Raw genomic sequence first — 23,774 nt, forward strand, 5'->3', positions numbered from 1 at the left:
ATCTCGAACATATTACTGACTTTTTAAAAAAAAAATGTGATTTAATAGGCATTTCATAGTTTGCTTTTGAGCATCAATCAGATGGAACAGCAAGTAATTTTATTCTTTGTACAAGATTCGGATGTGAAAGACATTTTTAAGACCTAGGACCTCAGTTATTTAAAGATGAATATTTCTCTACAATTTGACAGCTTTGCTAAATATTTTGTTTGTAGCTTCCTTTGACAGTAGCCTTTTCCTTGAATTCGATAGGATGTTTTAATGAATTATAGCTAATGCGTTTCTTATTTATATCATTATATGTTATAACTAAATTTTGCTTCTCATTTTTCAGTTTTATATGAATTTTAAAATTGCACACAATTTAAAATGTAAAGAAGGGTCATTTTTATAAATTTCTACACATCAACCATTTATGTCCGTCATGATTTGCATATTAAAAAAAAATGAATATAAATGAAATTTTACTTTTAAAAGAATTTTTTAATCTGATGTTCCTAGTTCTAGTTAAAGAAGTTTGAACAAGATCTATAAATGGTTAAAGAATGAAACTGAAACTAAATTAATTTATTTTTCTTTTCTGTCTATACTTGCAGTTAAATTAGTCATTAACTCAGATAACATGGTATATCAAAGAATATGAGAATAGTTTTAATAAAGAATCAAATCGTTATTACAATGTATATTTTTGGTTCGGTACTGTAGATGGGTAAATGTAGAGTCAAAGTATACCAAGCAACACTTCAAGTACTCACTTAAATCTATAAAATGAAGATAAACTCGTCAACTAAATTCCGACTCATCGAAAATTATGTGAAGAAGATGGTATTTATGATTAATTGAAATCAGTGGAAATATTCCTATCAACTTTCTTATAATACTAAAACAAGATGAAAAAAAGTAATACGGATGTGGAGTTTCTCTTTTCCATCAAATGAGTGAAAAATTTAACATACAGATTTACAATGTTAGAGACAAGACCACAAAATAAATTTCATTTGTTTAAGTCATTGCATTTTTAATAATTACAATCAGAAATATACAGATAAATAGATAGTCAACTATTTGATGGACTGGATTTAAAATTTCACAGATCTATATTTCTATGATTAATTTACATGCTTAATTTCAACTATCCAGCTAACTGAGTTTTTCAGTTAGGTGTAGAGATGGAAAAGTAAGTGTTAAAAGAGACTAATACATGAATTTTGTCTAAAATTTTAGTAGAAATCTCCAAATTTAGTTTAGAAATTGAACGTCTAATTAAAATGGCATGTTTTGATGACTTTCACACATTAGTAGAGATAATCCAAAGATGGGTTTCTTTGGATTCAAGGTTCGTAACAACGAGATTCTGAAAAATTTCAAGATTAATAGTACTTTCTGAATACTTCATATAAAAAGAACAGTTTACAAGCTAAATGAATCGTAAAACACTCGTATATATGAATTCATACCTGATATGTTAAGACAGTAGTTAATTGCATTAGCCAGTGTCTCCATTCCTGCTGGCCAATGACCACTTTTCCTCTTCGTTCTGCTGATATAGGGCCCAGTGGGTAATTAGTAGGGAGCTGAACACACAGTTCAATTGCACAATCATCAATAGTGTAGGTGGCAATGACTTCTCTTGAACCAGGGCGAGCTTGAACCTGAAAAAATTATATGAGATGCAAATGCTGAAAGAATTTGACTTAACTGGTTAAATAAAATTGAATGGTCAATGTTAAATGTATTTGATATGAATACACACCAATCAAAAACTTCATTTTGGTATGATTAATGTATAATTTTTTATCTAATAAAAATGAAATCTTATTTGCTGTAACATGATTTCTTGCAAAATTTACTATGCAATCATTTGTACTGTATTCATTGTGCCTAGGCTTCAGCTCTTAACTTTAAAAAGGGGAACTTGAGCAACTGAAAAGAATAAATTCTGCAGTACATTGCTTAATGAAAACTGAACATTTATTAAAAATTTTTTTTTATTTCCATTGCATATTTGTAAACTTTAAAATCTGTTTGATATAAAACTTTGCAAGGCAATAAATTTTAGCACATAATTGAAGAAATTACATTTCATAAAAAAATTCTCCATTGAAGAACTTCCTTCTTGAATCTCATATTTATTAAATAATATAATTTTATCAGTACTTTATTCTCATTAAACAGAAATACTTAACATATAATACAATAATATAATAAGGACAATTTTATTTGCTTTACAATTTAAAAAAAATGTATTAAATATCTCATTTAAATTTGAGTCTGCGTATAAATTATTTTCTATAAAAAACAAGTTCGGTTGGATAGTTTTTCTTGCCTCTGAAAATTTTTGAGTTTGTCTTAAGTTATTTATTCCTGATTTATGTGCAAAGTAAACTTGCAGCTTCCCTCCAAATAATTTAACTATTTTGGAACATAATTTCATATTTTACATGAGCAACTTTAAAGACAATTACAAGACTGTTTCATAAGTGCATATGCAATGATGGCCTTGTTTATTATTTAAGTTAGAGGGCTATTACAAAAAAGTATTTCACAGTATGTCTGTTTTTCAAGTTTATATTTTAAGCAAATAGTTAGCTATTAATTTCTTTTTTATTAAGTATATATCAAAAATGCCAAAGTGCTTCTTTTGTAGAAATATCAAAGTGAAATGATTAAAAAAAATAATAATAACGAATATTAAAAAGTTTAGGAGAAAGAGGAGGAAAAAGAAACACCTTTTCCTACATAATCAGTGATGTTTGGTTTGTTTAGTTTACTTATATTTTTGTCCAATTTTAAAGTAACACTAGGGATTTGTAATTTTGAACCACTGTTAGATGGCAAGGATGACACAGCTGGCATTCCCCTCACTTCAAATTTCTGCACTACATTTAGCTTAAGGATTTAAAATGCATCTGACTCAATTACTCTATGATTCTTTGGTGGTATCAGGTCTCGAAGATGATACCTTCTGGTCCAAAAGTCGAGACCAGGCCACCATGGGCATGTGACAGGGATGATTTGCAAAATATAAAATGCGACAACAAATTAAGAGTTGACGAAGTGATTTGTGAGACAGATTTGAGCATTTGGAACTAAAAAAATTCACGCTGCTCATTTACACTTGCTTTGTTTGCTTCATGAAAATGCAAAAAGTTTTTACCTTCAAATTACAGATAATTCATTTTAAAATTAAATCAAAAATCAATTATCAACTCAAGGCATCAGCAAATATTGCAAAAAAGAAAATATGCCATAGCTATGACGGATAATCAAACAAACAAACAAACAAAAAACACAGAACAGCAAACATTTAAAAACCTATCTTGAGCATGTTTTCTGGATTAATTATATATTTTATAAATATCATAAAAGTAGACATCACTTTATAGTATATTATATATATATATATATATATATATATATATATATATATATATATATATATATATATATATATATATATATATATATATATATATATATATATATATATATATATATCTTTATGCACTTTACATTAGACTAAAAATATTTCAGAAATGAAATGCATAATACATACCATCAGGTTTTCAAATTGCTTTTCATTTTCGTGCACTGCCTGGATTTCTGCAGTGCAAAGCAGACCACTCACATATTTGGAAGTAAAACTAAATACAAGAAAAAACACGGAACATTGCAATATAATTAGGTTTAATACTTTGATAAGTATTATAACATTCAAAAAAATTTCAATGTTAATTTTCATGCAGAATAAAGGAATTTCATGTAAAATCCGTTTAACCTATTTCCATATACTCAAACAAAAAGAATTACGACAAATCCTGCAAAATTAGGTGATGAAAAAATGAATATAGAATTTAGTAGAAATAGAATTTTCATCAAGTTTCTTTCTTTGACCACTTAATTGCATTACCTCAGTTTGGGCTGTTTCTAGTATTGGCTTGATTTGGTCATATTTTTTTTTGTAAATTACTTTATTAAATTACAAAAAAATGACATCCAAAAACAGGTTGTATTTTTTCAAATTTCAATCACCAATACAATATAATGACATTGGGTTAGTCACAAGCACTTGGCCATTTTTTTTAATATTGAATTTGCCACGTTTTCCAATTTGTTTAATAATGTGCCATTTGCAGATATTATGAATATATCATCTAGGCATACAGAATATGTCAGATGGAGCATATAGTAACAGATAAGGGAATGATAACATTTCTTAGAACTTATTTATTTCAATGCTGATAACATCTCAGGTGGTTGCTCACATAAAATGGTTACTATTAGAAAGGAGTTTTCTTTGTTATGCCTTGTTCTCAAATTATATCATACAGAACAAAAAATTACCTGCATGCTGATTAGATTAAAATTTCAATTTTTTTTTTTTTTGGCTATGTCTAAAATGATGATTTTTACAAAAAAATGTGTTTTGAAATCACTTTATAAAAATTCATCTAAACATTTAAAGCAGTTGCAATTTTACAGTTGTAGACATTAACTAACATTTTGCTGAAGATAAAACATTTGGTGAAGCTAAATAACACACATAATAAAAAAGTGACATTTTTATAACTCATTTCTTATGGGGAGGCAAAACATTATGTTGCCTGCTTCACTAATTAGAATTCTTTTGTTTGGTGCAATAGGAATCGTTTCAGATAATTTTAGTTATCATTAAACCAGATAACTTTCAGAGTACAACAATGTGCTGTTGTCGGAATAGCAAAGTGTTCAGAGAATAAAAATATTGAATCCATTTCAACAACCAAACGAATCACAGAAGTGAAAGAATTAAGAGAAAGTTACACAAGATACATAAACATAAAAGAAATGCTTACGCATTAACAATGTCTGCTGATTTTCGGTCTAAATTATTCCACCACTGTCTAATTGATGCTGGAACAGTTCGTAAAGCAGTGGCAAACACATAACATGCTATACTCTGAATTTCTTCAGATGATGGAGGAACTAAAAAGGTAAAAAATTTTTTTACTAAAAATACATTTTTAAAAACTAAGCTTTGATTCTGTAAACAGCAAATAAGCTTTGCTAAATAGATATTAATATTTTCTAGAATTTTTTTAAAAATAGATTTCTAGATGTGGAGATAATTGAAATAATGTTATATGTTTTTCTATCATAGGAAGATAAGTAGAATGATTTTTGACATGTCATTTGAATGATCGAAGCACATTGTTTAAAGAGTTCTTTATTCTCAATTCTATTTGCAGTGGAAAATATTTTCTTGAATTAGTTTAAGCTAGGGTAAATTTTTTAACTATTATTATTTAAGTATACAGTATTTGGAAGTTCCCACAATCATTTTAGTTTTCCATGCAACTTCAGTATTGTTGCAACCTATACTTTCTAAAGCTCAGATTTAAAGAAATTGCTTAGTATGAATATTTCGATAACACTTTTATTTTTGATGCTTTATTACATCAGACAATATTTCAAAATTAAAATGCACAAGTAATTATTGGATTAAAGAAATATAAAAATACGCAATGCTAGGTTCCTAACTTTGATTGAAATTTTAAAAAATACAGACATAGAAATATTATATTTTTTAATGAATATTATTTTCTTTGCTATTTTGGGTTTAGTCATTCATTTTCAAATATTTGTTCAATTTCACTATTGAGGCAATTTTTTAAAAACTAAACTGTGATTTTGTTTTGTTACATTAAAAAAATAAAACTATTTAAAGCGTCTTATTTAAAAGCAGGTTTTGACTTTATTCAATAATAAAACTAAAACTAGTGTGTGTATATATATATATATATATATATATATATATATATATATATATATATATATATATATATATATATATATATAAATTTATATCATATAAAGAAAAATCCACAACTGAATTAATTTTAGTACACGTCACATTTTTGCAAAATAGTTAATATCTGAAACATGAGTACGTAATTGAGAAAAGACAAAGCGCAACGATACACTAGAGGGCTCTAGTAAATGTTTATAATTGAATCCTTAGAAAATTCAACTAATCTGTATGACTAAGTATAAAACATTTTTATCTTAAAGACATATAATTAAAAAAGAATAAGAAAATAATTTAGTATTTAGTTATATTTTTTTGATAAGCTTCTTTTAATTTTTTTTTGTATATTGATACTATTTTACAATTTATTTAAAACTTCTTAAAAATTAAAAGTCTGAAGTCTATTGAAAGCTTTCATTTCATTAAAAAAATTTATTACTTGTTCAAAACACACAGTTTAAAGCATGATATACTTTGTATTAAATAATTACAACACAGCAAATCGAAACTGCCACTCGAAAATTAGTTATAACACAGAAGGAGAAAATGTGCCAGGAATGTCCTTTTCTCATTTTTTTTTAAATTCATGCAGAACAATAAAAAATATCCCTTTTTTTATATTACTAAAAAGAAATACAGATTTTGCTTTCTAACCTGAATTTAGCTGAGGTGGTTTGATGAATAAAAGTTTCAAATCTTCTTTCTTGGGAGATTCCAATTTCAATCCTTTTTTCAAACAAAGAATGGGATTTTCTGGCATGAAGCGAAACACATTTGAAAACATGGGAGAAAGAAGACCCAATTCTTCTAAATGTGTTGCATAGCCCAATCGAATCTGAAATATGAAAATAAATAAATAAAAAATTAAATAATAGAACCTGGAAAAATGTTTACTTGAAAAGTAAATATGAGTTTGAAAAAAATAATGAATGATATTTGAGTAAGGCCATAAAAAAAAGTTTAACAGCATTTTATAGTTTCAGATTGATCTCCAAACAAACAAAATGTACATAACATAATTTTGGCAATTACATGGCCAAAATGAACTCCAATTTATTTTGCCACAGAGGCATACCTTTTACACAGGAACAAATGGTAATATGTATGTTTGCACCAATAGACAAGAAGAAAAGTGGCAGAATTCTTTCTCTTTAGTGTTTTATTGGGAATCTTCAATATCTTAAGACAAACCTGAATAGGCACAAGGGATTTTTGTCTCTTCACTTGTGGGGCGAGAAAACAAAGAAAAAGGAATTTTTAGAGCACATATTGTAATAATTAAATAAAAGAGTGGAATTCGGGTCAGGAGATAAGGGAAAATTTTAGAATGAAATTAACAATTAATTTAAGATAAATATAGGAAACTAATTAAAATTTATATTAAATTAAGAGATATCATTATATGTATATATATGTACAATTATTAATACTTCATGTACATTTAGTTGCAATTAAGCATTGAGTTTTAATTTAAAATAAAATTTCCGCAAGCTGATCAATTAAATTTGGATTAAAAACTATTTAAATATATATAAATTATAAATATATAAATTTACATTTTACTGGAAGAAAAAAAAAGATATTAGGCATCATAGATAATAATTTAATTGCAAATTTAAGGGCTAATTAAAAAATTGTTCATCTTCAATTTTATCAAAATGATACCTCATAAGAGTAAAAATATCAATCTAAGAACAGATGCTATTAAATCGATTAATACCTGTCAATAGTCAAAAGTAAAATTTGAAACAAGAAATAAATCAGCATAATCAATCTACAGAAAATAATTTTTTTAAAAATTGGAAAATGCTCAAGTAATATAAGAAAAGAAGCAAACATGCATAATAATGCAATTTTATCAATCAAAGTTAAATATTAATGAACTAAAATAATTTTACATTTAGATAATAATTTCTTTTAAAGCTATTATATAAAAAGTAAGAGAAAAAAAAAAAAAAACTAGCAAGAGTTAGAAAAAATATTAGAACCTGCGATGGAGATGCAGAAATGAATTCCAGTAACTCTATCCAAGCCAACAGATATCCCATGGCAAATATATATGAATCTGTCTGCGGCACCACAATACACAAATCGCCAATTTTAACATCCAACAGCATACTCTGAACTAGATCTGTCAGGTATTTTATCATTCTATGCAATGGTTCTAACCTGTAAATAAATCAGAGTTGAATTGCAATTTATAGTGCAAATATAAACCAATATTAATGCCACCTCACAATGGTTTTATTTACACAAAAAAGCAAGTATATTTAAATATATAAGTTGAAAATTAATTCTATTTAACGAATTTATATTAAGAAGTACAATTATATATATATATATATATATCACTTATATCTATACAATTACTTCAAAAGTCAACAGTCTATCACAATTTAATTGAAACTCATAACTTATTAACCATATTTTTATATAACTTATAATCATGGATAATCTTTCAAATTACTTGGTTATATTTTGCATTCCTCTTTGAATTCAGCACTTTTCAACTATTTTCATGGACCTTTGAGGAGCGAGGATAAACAAATTAAGTTCCAATCTCCCATTACTAAAGGTTGGAGAACTATAATTATCTCTCAGATTACCATGTCCAAATTTATAAGTATATCTCATTTACATATTGGTTGTAATTGGTTATTATATTGGATTTAACATTGTGCATTAATTTCTTACAGAATTTATCAGTGATTGTTTAAAACTAGCACAGTTAATTCTTTAAAGCTTTAAAGAATATGTCGATATTTAAAGAATATGTCGAGAGACAAAAATAAGAAGTACGCTTTTGTATTATTGAAGATATTAAAAAAAAATATGTACATTATGTTGAATAATTAAAATCTGAGTAACCATTGTACCAAATATGAGATGTATGAAAGCCATGACTAACATTTCTAAAATAAAACTGCCTCACCCAATTCTATTACAAAAACTCAAATTTAGGAAGAATCATGATTTACATGCTTCATTTTGATCAATAGCAAATAAATGTAGACTTTTGTGTAATATGAACTCTAACAATGCATCAAAGTTTGAGTGATAACTGATTTTATAACATGCAATTTCTTGGAGAATATATTTCTAAAAATAACTCATTTGGGGAAAATTAAATTACTAAACAACTTGAAAAATATGATTTTTAACAACATATAGCATAATAAATGTATCATACTCTTTAACTTTCAAACACAAATTCAAAAATCATAATTACTGCAAAATATGACATGAATTTAGGCATAAAAAAAATCTTCATAAATAATTTCTTAAACTTATAATACAAATAATAATAAGCTAATAAAATTTTTCTTCCTTTCCTCCATCCATCTCACAAAATTCTTAATATAATATTCTATTTAATTTTTTTTAGATAACAACCTTAATATATGTATTTAGACCACTATATTGATAATGATTAGTTAATTAACATTATCATTCAAAAGATAACAAACTGACCAAGACCATAACCAATTTATCAAGCATTTTCATGGGAATTTCTTTAATTCTTACTGCAGATGAAAAAAAAAAGGTGTAATTTCTATCTACATTAGTTATGCTCTAGTGTAATACTACAATATACTAAATGTTTAGAAATTATTGATTTCATTAAAGAGTGGCTGTTGTTGCATCATTAAAAATTCCTCATTTGTATATAAGGTAAACAATTTTTTTTTTCTTTTGCTTCTTTGTGCATGTAGCAATTCTTTTAAAAATTCGAGCTTGATTGCTGTTTATTTATTTAGATACCTATCAATATTAATTTAGTCTTAGAACTACTTTGAATCTAAAATGATAACATTCAACATTTTCCTCCTTGAAAAATCTTTAATAGAAAAAAATGTACTTCTGTATTTCTTATATGAGCCACATTTTTGTGTTGGTGCTGTGATTTTATATTTATTATACGAATATGTGTTAGCAGTCAAATTTGTTTTCTATCAAACAGCTCATTAACAGATAACCTAATGTATTCACCTTCAGTGTTTCACTCTGCATCAGACACCAACCACTATAAAATATCTACTTATAAATTCCTTTTTATATGCAAAACTTGTTATGAAATTAAAGATTCTACTCCTAATTATTATTACTCTTATTAAATTGGGTATGCATTATTTACAATTATGTGCATGGAAAAAAAAGTGTTTAATATTGTCATAGCAAATAGGGGGAAATTATAGAGTAACTAAAACAGGGAAAAATACTACTGTAAATATACATAAAAACATTTTTATAAGTAGTTAAAATTAGAGGAAAGTTAACAAAAATAACCCCACTGAAAAGTTAATGCCTTAAATTTTAAAGTGGGGTTGTCAAAAAATAAAAATATTTTAATTATTTATTAATTAAAAAAATTGAATAAAACCTTCCTTAAAAAGTATCAACTACCTAAGAAGTAATCATGCCAAAATTGGTAATTTTAGGTCTAATAGTCTAAAGATTATTTTCGATCTAATCATTCGGAAGAGAAATTGTGAAAGAGTTGCACAGTAATAGTCACATGAAGAAATTTATAGCCTATATCTAATTGGTAAACATGATCTTGTTAATATATATATATATATTATATAATTCAAATCATTAATGATGACTTAGCAATCTTCAGTTTAGTGCTACGAAACAACAGAATTCTAAAGAAAATTTGTAAGTTGTTAGATGTTCCTACAGCAGATTGGCAACAAGAAACATTTTCATCTGTGCAGAATGTTTATCAAGAAATTTTTACAAATGCATCTTCTAGAAAATACAAAAATGAGTATACTATGTTTTTAAATTGCACCTAAATAATATTGTGCAGCATTAAATAACCTTAAAATATTAGCAAACACGCAAAGTAAAAATTTATGAATATCAGTACAGGCAGAATTCCGTTAGTGATGCTAACCACAAATCAGTAATTTAACACATTGAACAATTTCACTTACATTTTAGGTATTGTTATTTCTTCCTCTTCCTCCTCTGTCTCGTCTTCACGTCTTTCTTTAGAAATATCTCTCTCACTTGCAATTTTGGGAATTACAGGCATCATTCTAGAACATAAAATATAATGTTTTGAACTTTCCAGTCTATACTATTATTTTTGGAGTATTAACACATGAATGAAATATCCTACAAGAGATATTTTGTTCATGTGTTAATACTAAGGTTCTTAATGTTCATGTGTTAATACTAAGGTTCTTAATGTTCAGGTGTTAATACTAATGTTCTCATCTTAATGTTCTAAGATGATTTCATTAGGATGACGTAGGATTATTATCTGTTGTAGGAAATTGTTAAATCCCAAATTGTTACAAAATTATTTTTTATTTTATTGATTTGTGTAACAAAAAGTTCTCCTAATAAATGAATTTGTTTTCCCCAAATAAGTCCTGTTTCAAAAACAAATGCAATCTGCTCGAAATTTTGTCTCACTTTAGTCTTAACATAAAATGAATCTGAAATGCTAACACACATGTGGTAAATCATCATTCAGTAGAAAATTAATCATTTTTTTTTCTTTGTTTCTTACACAAATATAACATAGGCTACAAACAAAAGCTGAACTTCATAAAATAAAGAATTTTGCCAAACACAAACAATTGAGAAGAAAGATATCATTAATTAAATAATAAAATGAATACATTTATATAAAAAATACTAGAGATACCAAAAATATTACAGTGTAGACAAAATAATATGAATACCTACAAAAAGGGACAAAATCTTTATTTGTAAATTGAAGACTAACTTTTATTTAAATACAGTTTTTATCTATTAGGAGATGGATAAATACAAGTCACTACAGTCACAAAGATAAGTAAAAAGTAACGATAATAATACAAAACTAATAGAATAAAAGCCCTCTATTTGTATAATGAGCAATGAATACACAGTTATCCTACCAAAAAGACAAAAGAGAGAGATAAAATAAATTTTAATCTAAGCATTCATAAGCAATGGATTAAGTTAAAAAAATTATACAAAACTGACAAGTTACATGTTTAATGAATCATGTTTTAAAATACTTATGGCTGTTTTCTGACACACCAAAGCCATGTTTTTGCAAAACTGCTAGATCTTTATTGCAAAGCTGATGAAGGAAATATCAGATATTACATATATGGATCCCACAAGCACAAATTTTTTTCAAAAAATCATATAATTATGAGAATTTTGCAATTGGTAGAGCATAAAATTGGAAAATTACGGATCAATATAAAAATATACTAAAACTCTACTATATATTAATTAATATTTATTTGTAAAAGAATTCGATACTTTAAATGGTGTTAAATATTGCTACATAGTTAACATGACATGCACATCTTAATCTAAGATTAAATGTGATTAAAACTGTTTTAAATTTCTTTATATTTTTACTATCTTACTTAGTGCTTTATCTATTTCATATTCATTCATATTTCTTATACTATTGATATTATAAATATCTTATATTATTATCCTGACTTAATCTTAAAACTTTATTATTTGGGATGTTTCAAATATATTTTGTTCTTAGATTTGGATAGATTAAAGTTTCTATATTATTTAGAAACAAAATTACGATAAATTATTTTAGATGTCTCACAGATCAAAATTCAACATGTAAATTAATTGGAATGGAATTCAACTTAATTTATGTATTAGTTACAATTTTAAACATAACTTTTTCTTATAAAAATGTCTTTACCATTTTAAATTGATCCCATTAAATCATTTCTAATTTCCGTTGCACTCTTAGATGTCATATTTTCTAAATTTTCTTTTGTTGCATTCAAATTTGTTTTGTATTTTTTGACATTGTTGAAAACTGTAAATATTGGTGGGTGTAAAACCCTTTGTTTTATCTGACTGATTTGTCTCCTCTGAGTAGACAAATACATATCAGCTGTGGATTATCATGAACATGAGAAAGTAAAAGCTTGAAATATGATTTGTTTTCACAAGAATGTCAATGCAGATAGATGGTTCAATTATATTTCAGTACTTTTTATGTGTTTAGAAAAATAATATTTACTAAAAATTAAATAATCCTATAAAATTTCTTTTAAAATAATGAAATGACTTTATTAGAGTATATCCTGGAAGAGCAGATAATAATAATAGTTACTTTAAGAATGAAATTATTAAGAAGTAAATTAGATTTATTTTAAAGTGAAATATTCTTAGAAAATAAAATTAATATTGATAAAACTTACTTCAGAAATAAGATATGAACGGCAAACTGTACTTGCCGCACAGGAGATTTCATTAACAACAAAGAACGAGGAATAAACTTCCGAGGATAAAAGTTCAAAACATATTGTGTTTTCATATCCTGACATTTGATTAAAAGGTTGTCCATAGGAATAAACTCTAAAGCTTCCAGAAATTTAGACAAGACCATTTCTGTAACTTCTGGTAAAGATTTGGCAAAATTGAAATATTCTGCATGAGGAAAAAAACAAAAACGAAAAACTGTTATTTATTTTTAAAGAAATTTTAAAATCTTACTTCATTAAAAACAACCTAATTATAAACAGAGCTGAAAAAGAAAATATAAAAAAAATTCAAATCATGCCCCCCCCCCCCAAATTTGATTGATAATTGTCTTTGTTAAAGATACTTTCAATTCTTCATTTATTTTCAACACAAAATATGAATAAAATAAAAGGAAATACTGTGCTAAAATTAAGATGCATTTTGCAATAATCTAATCCATATCATCATTTTCAATTGTTTCAAAGTAGTGTAATGAAAATATCTCAATGATATAGAAAGTTTTTTTTTTTAAATTTAAAAATCGTTTATTAAAAAAAAAAGCTAGAAATGTCCATATTAAAGATTTTATTCTGCATAATCAATTCATGGAATGCTGAAATTTAGGGGAAACAAACTTTCCCTGAATATATTTGTACCTGGTAAATCAAATAATGGGGAGAAAAAAACCCACCAATTATTTGTTTAGACTTCATATATATGGATATGTATTCCTTTCCTTTTTTGAATACAGTTTATTTTATGACTTTATATATTTAACAAATTTCAATCTATATATACAACATATTAATTATCAATGAATATAATATAATACATTATTTTGATTGTAACAGCAGTAGATTTTTAATATTTTGCTACTATTATATTAGGGCCAAATTATCAAATATCGAGGATTCGCAAGCAGATCCCTCCTAATATTAGAGAACCCTGAAATTTTGATATATTAATTACATGCAATTTTATTTCATTGTGATTGAAAAACACGAATAACAGATTTCTCATGTTGCAATTTCCATAGATGTCATCTCAAATATGAATAGATAAGTCCTAGAAAAATATATTTAACTATTCGAAACAATCTCTTTTTAAGTTAAGAGATTCTACTGCACACATTTCATGCCACAACCTGCTTATTTATAGAACAGAAAAATAAAAAAAATTGCACTTGAAAAATACATAATATCCTTAAAAATCTTTCACAAACTTCATAGTATAGAAGAATGAAACATACCTGAAACAGCACCAAATAAGTTGAGCATACTTGCATATGTCTTATCAGATATAGGTTCTGGATTCCAATTAGGATCAATGTCAGGCTGATTAACTTGAATCATTTTCAGTAGCTCCGACAATGATATGAAAATAACAATCACTTGATACAACAACAATGCGCTCTTTGGTTTATCATAATTAGTCTTGGCATGGCATTTCTAAAATAGTGATGAGGGAAAATCTTATTTTACAAACAAATCAGTTAAAAAAAATATTTAACAGCAAAATAAATTTAATAAAATTATGTCTTTAAAAATGCACATTATTAATGCCCTAAAAATAGATTTTTTTTTTAAATGTCAATTATTTTTGTATTTTTAGTAATTAACCTGTAATTCACTATCATAAACATTACAAAATTTTGAAACAGAGAGTCTCTGAAATTCCTTCTTTAATGTTGCCATGTACAGCGCTCAAAATTTAATTTAATCAATCAATTTATTGAATATGGCTGATAATTAAATTTTGAAAATATTAAATCATTGAAAAATGCAAGTATCACCACTGAAAAATACAAGTGAAGAAATTTTCAATCCTTTTCCTATAGTTGTAAATGCTCTAGGGAGTTTTTACAAGCATACTGAAATTCAGAGATCAAACATTTCAAAATTAGGATCGATTCAATAAAAGTAATGACGGTTTTGAAATAGCAGCTTCAAGATATCACTAAATTTTCAAAACTCAAAAGGTAACTGATTTTTTGTTATATTTTTAGCCTGGTTTTTGATTCACCATCCACAATGATGCATTATCTCTGGTAGACTAACAGAAATTCCAAAACATGCATCAGCCATAATAAGAAAGTGATTATTAATCAAAACATAATTAAGAGGGCAAGAATAATTATGATTTAGAAAAAAATATGCTGTTGGGCAAACAGCATTATAGGAACTTTTAAGCTACAATCTGATATAATTAAAAAAAAAAAAAAATGCATATCATTACGGCAATAGCAGATGAAAACCAGATAGCTGTTCAAAATTTATATTTTACTAAATTATTCACTTTTAATTGAAAAAGCCATTTTGACTAACCAAGAAACATGGCCAAAGTAGGTAAAACGTTTTATAATTATTTAAATACTGAACTGAAATTGTAAATTCAAGTTTGAAAAAGAGGTCAAATAACTCTTTACAATTTGGAGATAATGGGCTTGACTTATTTGCTTTTAGAATTAATCAGCATTATAGAGTCCTAGTATCAATGTCAGAATCTAAGTTGAATATAATGCCTACTTGAAGTCTGTCTATTATTCAGACTTAGTTCTAATCTGAATGATAATTGAACAATACATAATATACATTTTATAGTATGCAATGTAAACAAAAATATGGGCTGAAATTATGCAATGTAAAAATAGTGACTAATAAATGAAATTTGGCATGTATATGCATATAAAAAATGGTTTCATAAAAAATGTAATTCAAACTAAATTTTTAATATAGAATATGTCATAAATCATTATTAATAGATTGATCTATAAATCAGTCTAAATTTTAGAAAATTTTTAGAATAAGAATTTTGAATTTCCTATTTATCCAAGGAAAATTATTAATTCTGGGAATCATAGCTATCCTTCTTCATAAATTGTCAATTTATATAGTAACTGTTCGTAGACTCCAAATTTTTTCTTTCAGATAGATAAAAAAATAAATAAAGTTGCAAAACAACAGTTTTATTCATCAATTAGTGTTGATATTTAATGATTTTTCTGAAAAGAAACACCAATAAGCACCAAGAAAAAGAAACACCAAGGCCATTTTATACCTTTTATGTCCTTCTTTAATAATCTGACTTCCAAAACATTGTGGAATTCATTATTTATGTTTGAATGGTTAGAAACACACAAAACTAAATCACTGGTCTTACAGTGCATATTAACCTAATAATGCACAAATTGGCTTTGACATCAAAATCGCAAAAATTCCTAAAAGAGGCTAATTTCTTTGATTTTGCCAAATGGGAAAAAAAAGATAATGATTTTTTCCCCTCGCATTACCAAATCTCATTTCTTCTTACATTTTTCACTATTGACACACACTATATATACAAAAATTTTTTTGTACCCATACATAAATTAATTTAAAAATGGAATATGACATTCTTATAGGCTGTTTCCTATAAAAGAAGTTGTTATTGAAGATAATACATTTAAAAATTGCATGTTCAATTAATTAACCTTTCTTCAAATTTAATTCGTTATTGCATCTTACTATTTTAGAAAACAGGTAAAGGGAAAAAAACTAAATTTAAACAGATGGAATAGTATATATGAAAATAAACTAAAATAGGAAACAGTAATTAAAATATATAAGCTTATAACAAACCGGAAGTGTATTTTGGAGTAATTCAATGAAATAATCCCAAATGGTTGGACTTATAATGCAGAATCCATACTGTATTTCACAGGAGAGAACATGTATCATCTGTAACCGATATGTATACTCCAGACGATCACAGTCAGTGAAATCAAACCTAAGAAAATTATTTTAGAGCTAAGATATTATAATAGCTTCAAAATTTTAATTTAAAAATATTTATCAATAAAAAAGTAATCAGAATAAAATCTTTAAGAACCAGAATCATTTTACAAAATAGTTCATATTTAATCTTGCATTTTAATTCAAAAGTTTATTTCAATATAAAAGGCAAAATGCATAGAAAAAATATATTATACTTTAACTATAAATTTCTCCATATATATGCTGAATATCCTTTTTTGTTTTTTAAATTCCTTAAATTTATAGCTTCTACCCAAATACATTTTCACCGAAAGATAATATGATAAAAGCCAACATATAAAAATGCTTCCAAATCCTTTTTCTCTTCTTGTATTCTTTTAATTAGTGTCTTTATTTTTGCAATCTAAAGTAACCTAACTGTTTTGTCTTCATATCATGTCTCACCAAACATTCTTCCACTTGCTGAAGTTTTAATAAAAAATTAAGGCTTAGGTTATCTTAATCAGTACAAATTTCTTGTAAATCATATTAAAAACACCAAAATTAAGATAATTATTAAGTAAACATTTCATAGCTTAAAAAAAAAATGAAAAATTGGTAGAAAAATCATATTCTTCACCCTCTCAATTTTTACTGATGCGCATCACAATATATATATATATATATATATATATATATATATAACCAATTTAGTAAAAATAAAAAGGAATAAAAACCGAATCAAAAGTACAAACAAAATTAAAAAACATCCATCAGAAGACTTTTTCAAGGGTCACCCTTTGGCAGGGATTCAAAACAAGGGATTTTTTTCTGTGAGGGGTCTGACTTTTTGTCCAACAATATTGACTCCTCGTAATCTGAAAATCTACTGAAATTGAGGCCTAAGAGATACATCATTTTTTGCAGAAATAATATAATAAATGACAAAAAATACAATCAGTACTTTAAGCAAAAATTACAATAACATAATATAAACTTAAAAGAACACCCACAACTAATTATTAAAACAAAAAGAAAAGGACATACCAGTAGCTGATAAAACATCTACCAAACAAAGTGTCCCATCGTGTACTTTCTTGTTTTCTGCATCTTATACTGTTCCTGCTTAGAAATGCCACGTCATTCAAAGTAATAAATAATTGGAGGGTCCCAGCACCATCAATTGAGTTAGTTAATATGTAATGGAAAGTCCATTTTTATTAAGATTAGAATCGAACCAGCCCTTCTTTTATTAAAATTTCAATATTGCAGGAGTTTCTGGGAAACTCATTAGTAGTTAAGGTTTTAATGAGATTATTTGTTGCTTCAATATAGGAAATTTTGTTATTACAAACTCTTTTAATCCTATCAAATTGTAAAAAAATTAAATTTTTGAAAATTTTGGAGTTCAGATTAGAATGATAATTACTGAGTTTAATAATTTTAAAGTTGAATTCATCCCTTTTATTGTAGATACCAACAAATGTTTTACCATTAGAAATTTCGATTTTTAAATCCAGATCAGCTTCAAGTTGATTTTTATTCGTTTCAGTTAGAATTAAATCTTTTGGATAACAATTAGTAACAATATTATTATCTAAGTTTACTGAAAGTAAGTCATTAATATATTTCTAACCATTTATTAAATTGTCTTTAATTAGTTTTTTCTCAAAGTAATGTAGAAAAATATTGGCTAAGTTACTTGAGAAAGTTGTACAAATCGGAATGCCCTTGAATATTTAAATGAAGATATTATTACAAAAAATAACTGGCAAGAATTATGTAACTTTAATACTACCGAAAATCAGGTTTTTAATGGAATTAATTTTTATAAACAAGTAATAGGCATTCAAATTTGAACAGCTTTCTCAAGAGCCTTAGCCAATATTGATGACTTACACAATGGGACACATTATTTGGTAGATGTTTTATCAGCTACTGGTATGTTCTTTTCTTTATTCTTTTATGTATACTGGTATGTTCTTTTAATAATTAGTTGTGGGTGTTCTTTTAAGTTTATATTATGTTATTGTAATTTTCGCTTAAATTGCTGGTTGTATTTTTTGTAATTTATTATTTTATTTCTGTAAAAAATGATGTATCTCTTAGGCTTTAATTTCAGGAGAATTTCAGACCACAAGGAGCCAATATTGTTGGACAAAAAGTCAGACCCTCACAGAAAAAATCCCTTGTTTTGAATCCCTGCTTGAGGGTGACCTTTGAGAAAGTCTTCAGGGCAAATGTTTTTTTTTTTTTAATTTTGTTTATACTTTTGATTCTATTTTTATTCCTTTTTATTTTTACTAAGTTGGTTATGTTCATCTGTGTTTTAGTAGTAGCAGCATTCGTGCTCTCTAAATACAATTGTGCTTTTATAGTTTGATTCAGAAATAATTTTAGTTTTTTTATAGATTGTTTTAGAAATAATTTTTAATTGGAATTTTCATAATGCTTATATTTTTGATTATTTTGTGATCATTTGATAATTTCAACAAAATATTTGAGCTAATTCAAGAAGCTGGTCAGTATCTTGTAAAAATGAAAGCAAATGGTATTTCATGTCTGGTACTATATCAGATTTCTTACGATGTTTCTTTTTAATAAACAGAGAAGATAAAAATTTTCTTTTTATATGTTAATAAAAGGTAATTCGGATTTCATTGTTTTAATAATGAATATTAAATATTTTTTCCACTAATAGCCAAAAGTCAATTATAATGCCATTCTTTCTTTCTTTTTTTAAATCAGGTTGAAAAGAAGAATAAGTTAGAAATAAACTTTTTTCAGAAATGGATAATTTTTTGGCTATTTGAAGAAAAAAAAAATTTTTGTAATGGAAATAATTTTATCTTTAATAATATTTTAATTTCTTTTAAAATTAATTTATCTGCATTTCAATACATACAAAAAAATTATCTTCTAAAATATTGGCACAATTAATCCTTTTCAAACACATACCAAAGGTGAGAATTTCTGATGTAAAATTTAAAAACCTATGAAAAATAAATGTATAAATAATTAGAGTAAAATATATTACTGTATGATCCTTTCAAAGAGTGTTTTAAGGCAGTTTTGAACATCAAGGAACACCATCATGCTTTTGTCTTGTAAGTAGCAGCAGAGTTCTCCCATTTTGCCAGGTACATCTAAAAATATTGAGCGGTAAAAACATAAGCAAATAAATAAATAAAATGAAAATTAATCATTGTCCCCACTACTAACTATAAATTTTGGCTCCATATTATAGTAAATCCTCATTTGGATGCTCTATAATACAGATTCAGATATAAAATCTAAAGTTTACGAGTTTCTAAATTTGTTGCTATGGAAGATTTCTATTAGATGTGCCTTTCCAACATTTTTAGTAACGCTCAAATCCGAACTGACATAATGAAAAATTTAATCAAATAATTTGATTTCGGAAAATTTCATTTCTATGATTTGTTCATTGTTTTTATGAAATGTCTTACCCTCATGTGTTTTATAATTAGCAATTATTTGCATAAATATTTAAGCTGAACCAAAATTCTTATTTTTTAAAATTTATTCATTAAAAATATTTTGATTTTAGTATCAGAATCTTTTCATATCCCTTTAAAAATTTAAATAAGTTTGCAATTTACTGTATTTATAAAGTTCACCATTTTTAATTATTCCAAAACTTTCCTTTCAAGAAAATGCTCGCGTAGAATAAAATAAATTCATTTTATTCACTTAATCGCATAAAACTAACATTTCTATTTAGTTGTCCTATGATTAAAATGTGTAAATGCTAGGCCCTTTTCAGTTCAACATACTTTGCACATTCAATACTATTGCCCTGTCAATATTACCAATTTTACTTGTCCCATAGCTTAAAAAGCTTTATTTTTAGATTATACATCAAAAGATGGATGATCAAAAAAACTTCCTAAGATGAGATTCTAAGGTTCATATTTTAATTACACATTCATTTAAAGTTAACTCAAATTATTTATGCGTCTTAAGATTACTCTCTACTTTTGTTGAGCTTCAAATATAATGTTTGAGTACATAGAATATCCAATTCTTATGTTGTAATTTTTGTTTTCCTATTACATTAAGACCATATTCTAAGAGCATTTATCTAGATGACAAAATTACACAAGAAAACATAGCCTGATATGTAATCTGCATATGCTAGAGGTTCTTGTTTTATTATATTGTAGTTGGATTTCATGATCTGGCATTTGAAGCTCAACTTACTGCTCAACTTACTGAAGCTCAACTTACCAATCTGTACTTTCTATCTTACATAATAGGTTTTGCACTACATCTTGAATCACCTTGTAAGTTATTCTAGGCTGTTCAAGTAATGTTCTAGAATTTATTTAGATGAATATAAATTTATTTGTCCCTGGTCATTCCCATTTGGAAATTTATTGTTTGCACAAAGACAATATTAGACTGTTCATTTTTTCTATGATAATATATATCCAAATTAATTTGACAGCATTATATATTTAATGGAAATTTTTTAAATAAATTTTATTAATGTAAAATTGCACATTAAATGAAAAGATTTCAATACATGTCATTCTCTCCCATTAGTGAGACTCAAGATTTAAATTTGCTAAATATTAGGGATGGATGCCATGTAGCATTTATGGAATTGCATTCATAATTTATCTTGGAGATTGGACCTACTAATGGAAAAGAATAATTTTAATATGAATTCTATATTACATTAAGAGCCAACAAAACATGTCATTCTTACTAAAATCAGTTAGATCCTTCATTTTCATTAAGTCAGTTACCAGTTCTTTCAAATGAGATTTTTTTTCTTCCATTGATAAATGATGTATCAATACTTGACGAACAACATATTTATGCAAACCAGGCCACCTAAATAAGATTGAAATTTTATATCATGCAAAGAAATGATACTGAAAAATTTATACTATTAATATTAAAAATATTCTAATCAAGTTTATTAAAATTTAATTAATAAAAAGTAAACAACAATCTTATGTATATAAATATGCTCATATAACAATATATAGATAGAGAAATGAAGCATCAAATTATAATAAGTAAAAAAAAAAACAGTATAGCACTAAGAAATTAATTTCTTTGCAATTAGAATATTCTACTCGTTTAGCTTGTGATTGTCATAATTTACAGGCATTACAACTAAATACTGAAGAGTATGTACAGAATACCTTTCTTCTTCATACATTATGCAGAATTACCACCAGAAATATCTGAAGAGATTAAGGGAGGAAAAAACGCATTCTTAAAAGTATTCTTTTATTTTATGTTTTCCCTTAAAAAATATACATTAATTTAATGTAAATGATAGTAATTAAAAATGTTAAAAGCGAACAAAATTTCATAGCTATATCTGTCAACACCATTCAGAAAAAATCTCAAAGAAAGGCATTTTGTTCTGATCTAACATAACAATAAAAACTCCTATAAAATCTAAATTTAATTACATTATTCAATGAAACTGGAACCAACAATTTAGCATTTCAAATCCAATTTTACTTAAAAGAATCTCTCCTAACTTAGAAATAATCATTACATATCCTAAAAGCCAAATATATAAAGAAAGATATCTAAAAACACTAAATGCTATTTTTATTACTAAACTCAGAGACAACTCCAATTCTTATTAACAGCAAAAGTTATGAGGTATAGCATTATATTCAGTTAAAAAGTCTTCTTAGCTTTAAGATATAAAAATCTGCAACAAAAGTTGTCACTAAAATCATAACTAGTAAATCTGTGAGAAACTTTCACAAACTACACATTCCCACCCTTCCCTCCAAAATAATTTAATTTTTTTTTATGGATTGCTAAGGTAATTACTGAGTTAAGTATATACACAAAATAGTGAAGACAATCCATTGGCATCAAAATAAAATCATCCTGAATTTTTAGTTCATTATTTTGGTTATTAAAATGACATTTTCACAGAAAAAAAGAAGTTTCAATCATTAACATATTCATTTTCAAAATATAAACAAACAGAACAAGCATGACATGATGCTCATATCCCAAAGCTCATTTTCAAGCTGACATATTATCCATTCATTATGATGTTGATGATCTTTAATTTTTATTTTAATAAACAATATATTTGAATGAGAACTGAGTACACTATCATAAATCAATAAAAAAAAATCTTTATCAAGGATACCTTATTCATTGCTGTAGGCTTCATGTTAGTTAAGAAGGAAGAATGTTGACAACAATGTTATATATATAAGACTGTGAGCAACATGATAAAACTTTTACCATTATGAAATGATAATATTAAATATTAACTTACTCTTTTGAGACCTTATCAAACTTTTTATCAGCAATATTTTTGAGATTGCATGAAGGAAATATTTCACACAGGGTCATTAAACAAAGAGCCCAATTTTCATCTAAAAGAGACCTAACAAATAGAAAATCAATATAAAATATTTTTTAAACTTAAAAAAAAAAAAAGCAAACCTGACATTAATAATTTACTTACATATCAAATAACTTTTGTTTCAACTGTTCAATGGCACAATTAGATAAAACTGAGAGCATTTTCAAACACTTCTCTTGCAACTGTTCCACAAGTGAATTGCCATCAGCTATCTAGAAGTGAAATGGAAAATTAGAATATAAATATTAGTGGAAGCTAGTGCTTTCTAATATTTAGCACCTGAATACCAACTACTGATATCAGTCTAAATTTCATTTTATTCCAGCAAAAATTGAACTTTTAAATAAATAATATCAAAATTTTTTTTGCAATTACTTATATAAGAAGTGTTCATAAAGTTAGTAAGATGTTTTAAATAGTTGAAAATTATAAATATAAGAGCCAAGAATATAAAAAAGAAAATATATAAAAATCAGAAAGTTTGATACAGGAAAAAAGAGACTAAATAATATTAAGATATATACATTTATTTAGGAATTTCATGTTTAGAAATTTAACCAAATAAGAAAAAATCAACTGCTCCAGAGGGTTGGCGGGGGGCTCATCCAAACAGTTCCATATGTAAGTGCAAGGG

The 23,774-nt window shown here is 25.9% G+C and overlaps 1 protein-coding gene across 1 annotated transcript in view; it reads right to left on the minus strand.

The window, feature by feature from the left end:
* The window catches only part of LOC129956977 (E3 ubiquitin-protein ligase listerin-like), a 64,376-nt gene that overhangs the window by 4,852 nt on the left and 35,750 nt on the right, over nucleotides 1–23,774 (minus strand). The window contains exons 17-29 of the mRNA XM_056069058.1: nucleotides 23,243–23,352; nucleotides 23,051–23,161; nucleotides 21,491–21,618; nucleotides 19,793–19,901; nucleotides 16,642–16,789; nucleotides 14,274–14,472; nucleotides 12,982–13,210; nucleotides 10,729–10,833; nucleotides 7,777–7,957; nucleotides 6,443–6,623; nucleotides 4,836–4,965; nucleotides 3,557–3,644; nucleotides 1,458–1,652 (exon numbers count right to left, since the gene is read on the minus strand). Of these exons, the coding sequence (XP_055925033.1) occupies nucleotides 1,458–1,652; nucleotides 3,557–3,644; nucleotides 4,836–4,965; nucleotides 6,443–6,623; nucleotides 7,777–7,957; nucleotides 10,729–10,833; nucleotides 12,982–13,210; nucleotides 14,274–14,472; nucleotides 16,642–16,789; nucleotides 19,793–19,901; nucleotides 21,491–21,618; nucleotides 23,051–23,161; nucleotides 23,243–23,352 (1,914 nt within the window). The remainder of the gene's footprint in view (nucleotides 1–1,457; nucleotides 1,653–3,556; nucleotides 3,645–4,835; nucleotides 4,966–6,442; nucleotides 6,624–7,776; nucleotides 7,958–10,728; nucleotides 10,834–12,981; nucleotides 13,211–14,273; nucleotides 14,473–16,641; nucleotides 16,790–19,792; nucleotides 19,902–21,490; nucleotides 21,619–23,050; nucleotides 23,162–23,242; nucleotides 23,353–23,774) is intronic.

The sequence above is a fragment of the Argiope bruennichi genome, chromosome 11, assembly GCF_947563725.1.
Source record: "Argiope bruennichi chromosome 11, qqArgBrue1.1, whole genome shotgun sequence".
Lineage (NCBI taxonomy): Eukaryota > Metazoa > Arthropoda > Arachnida > Araneae > Araneidae > Argiope > Argiope bruennichi.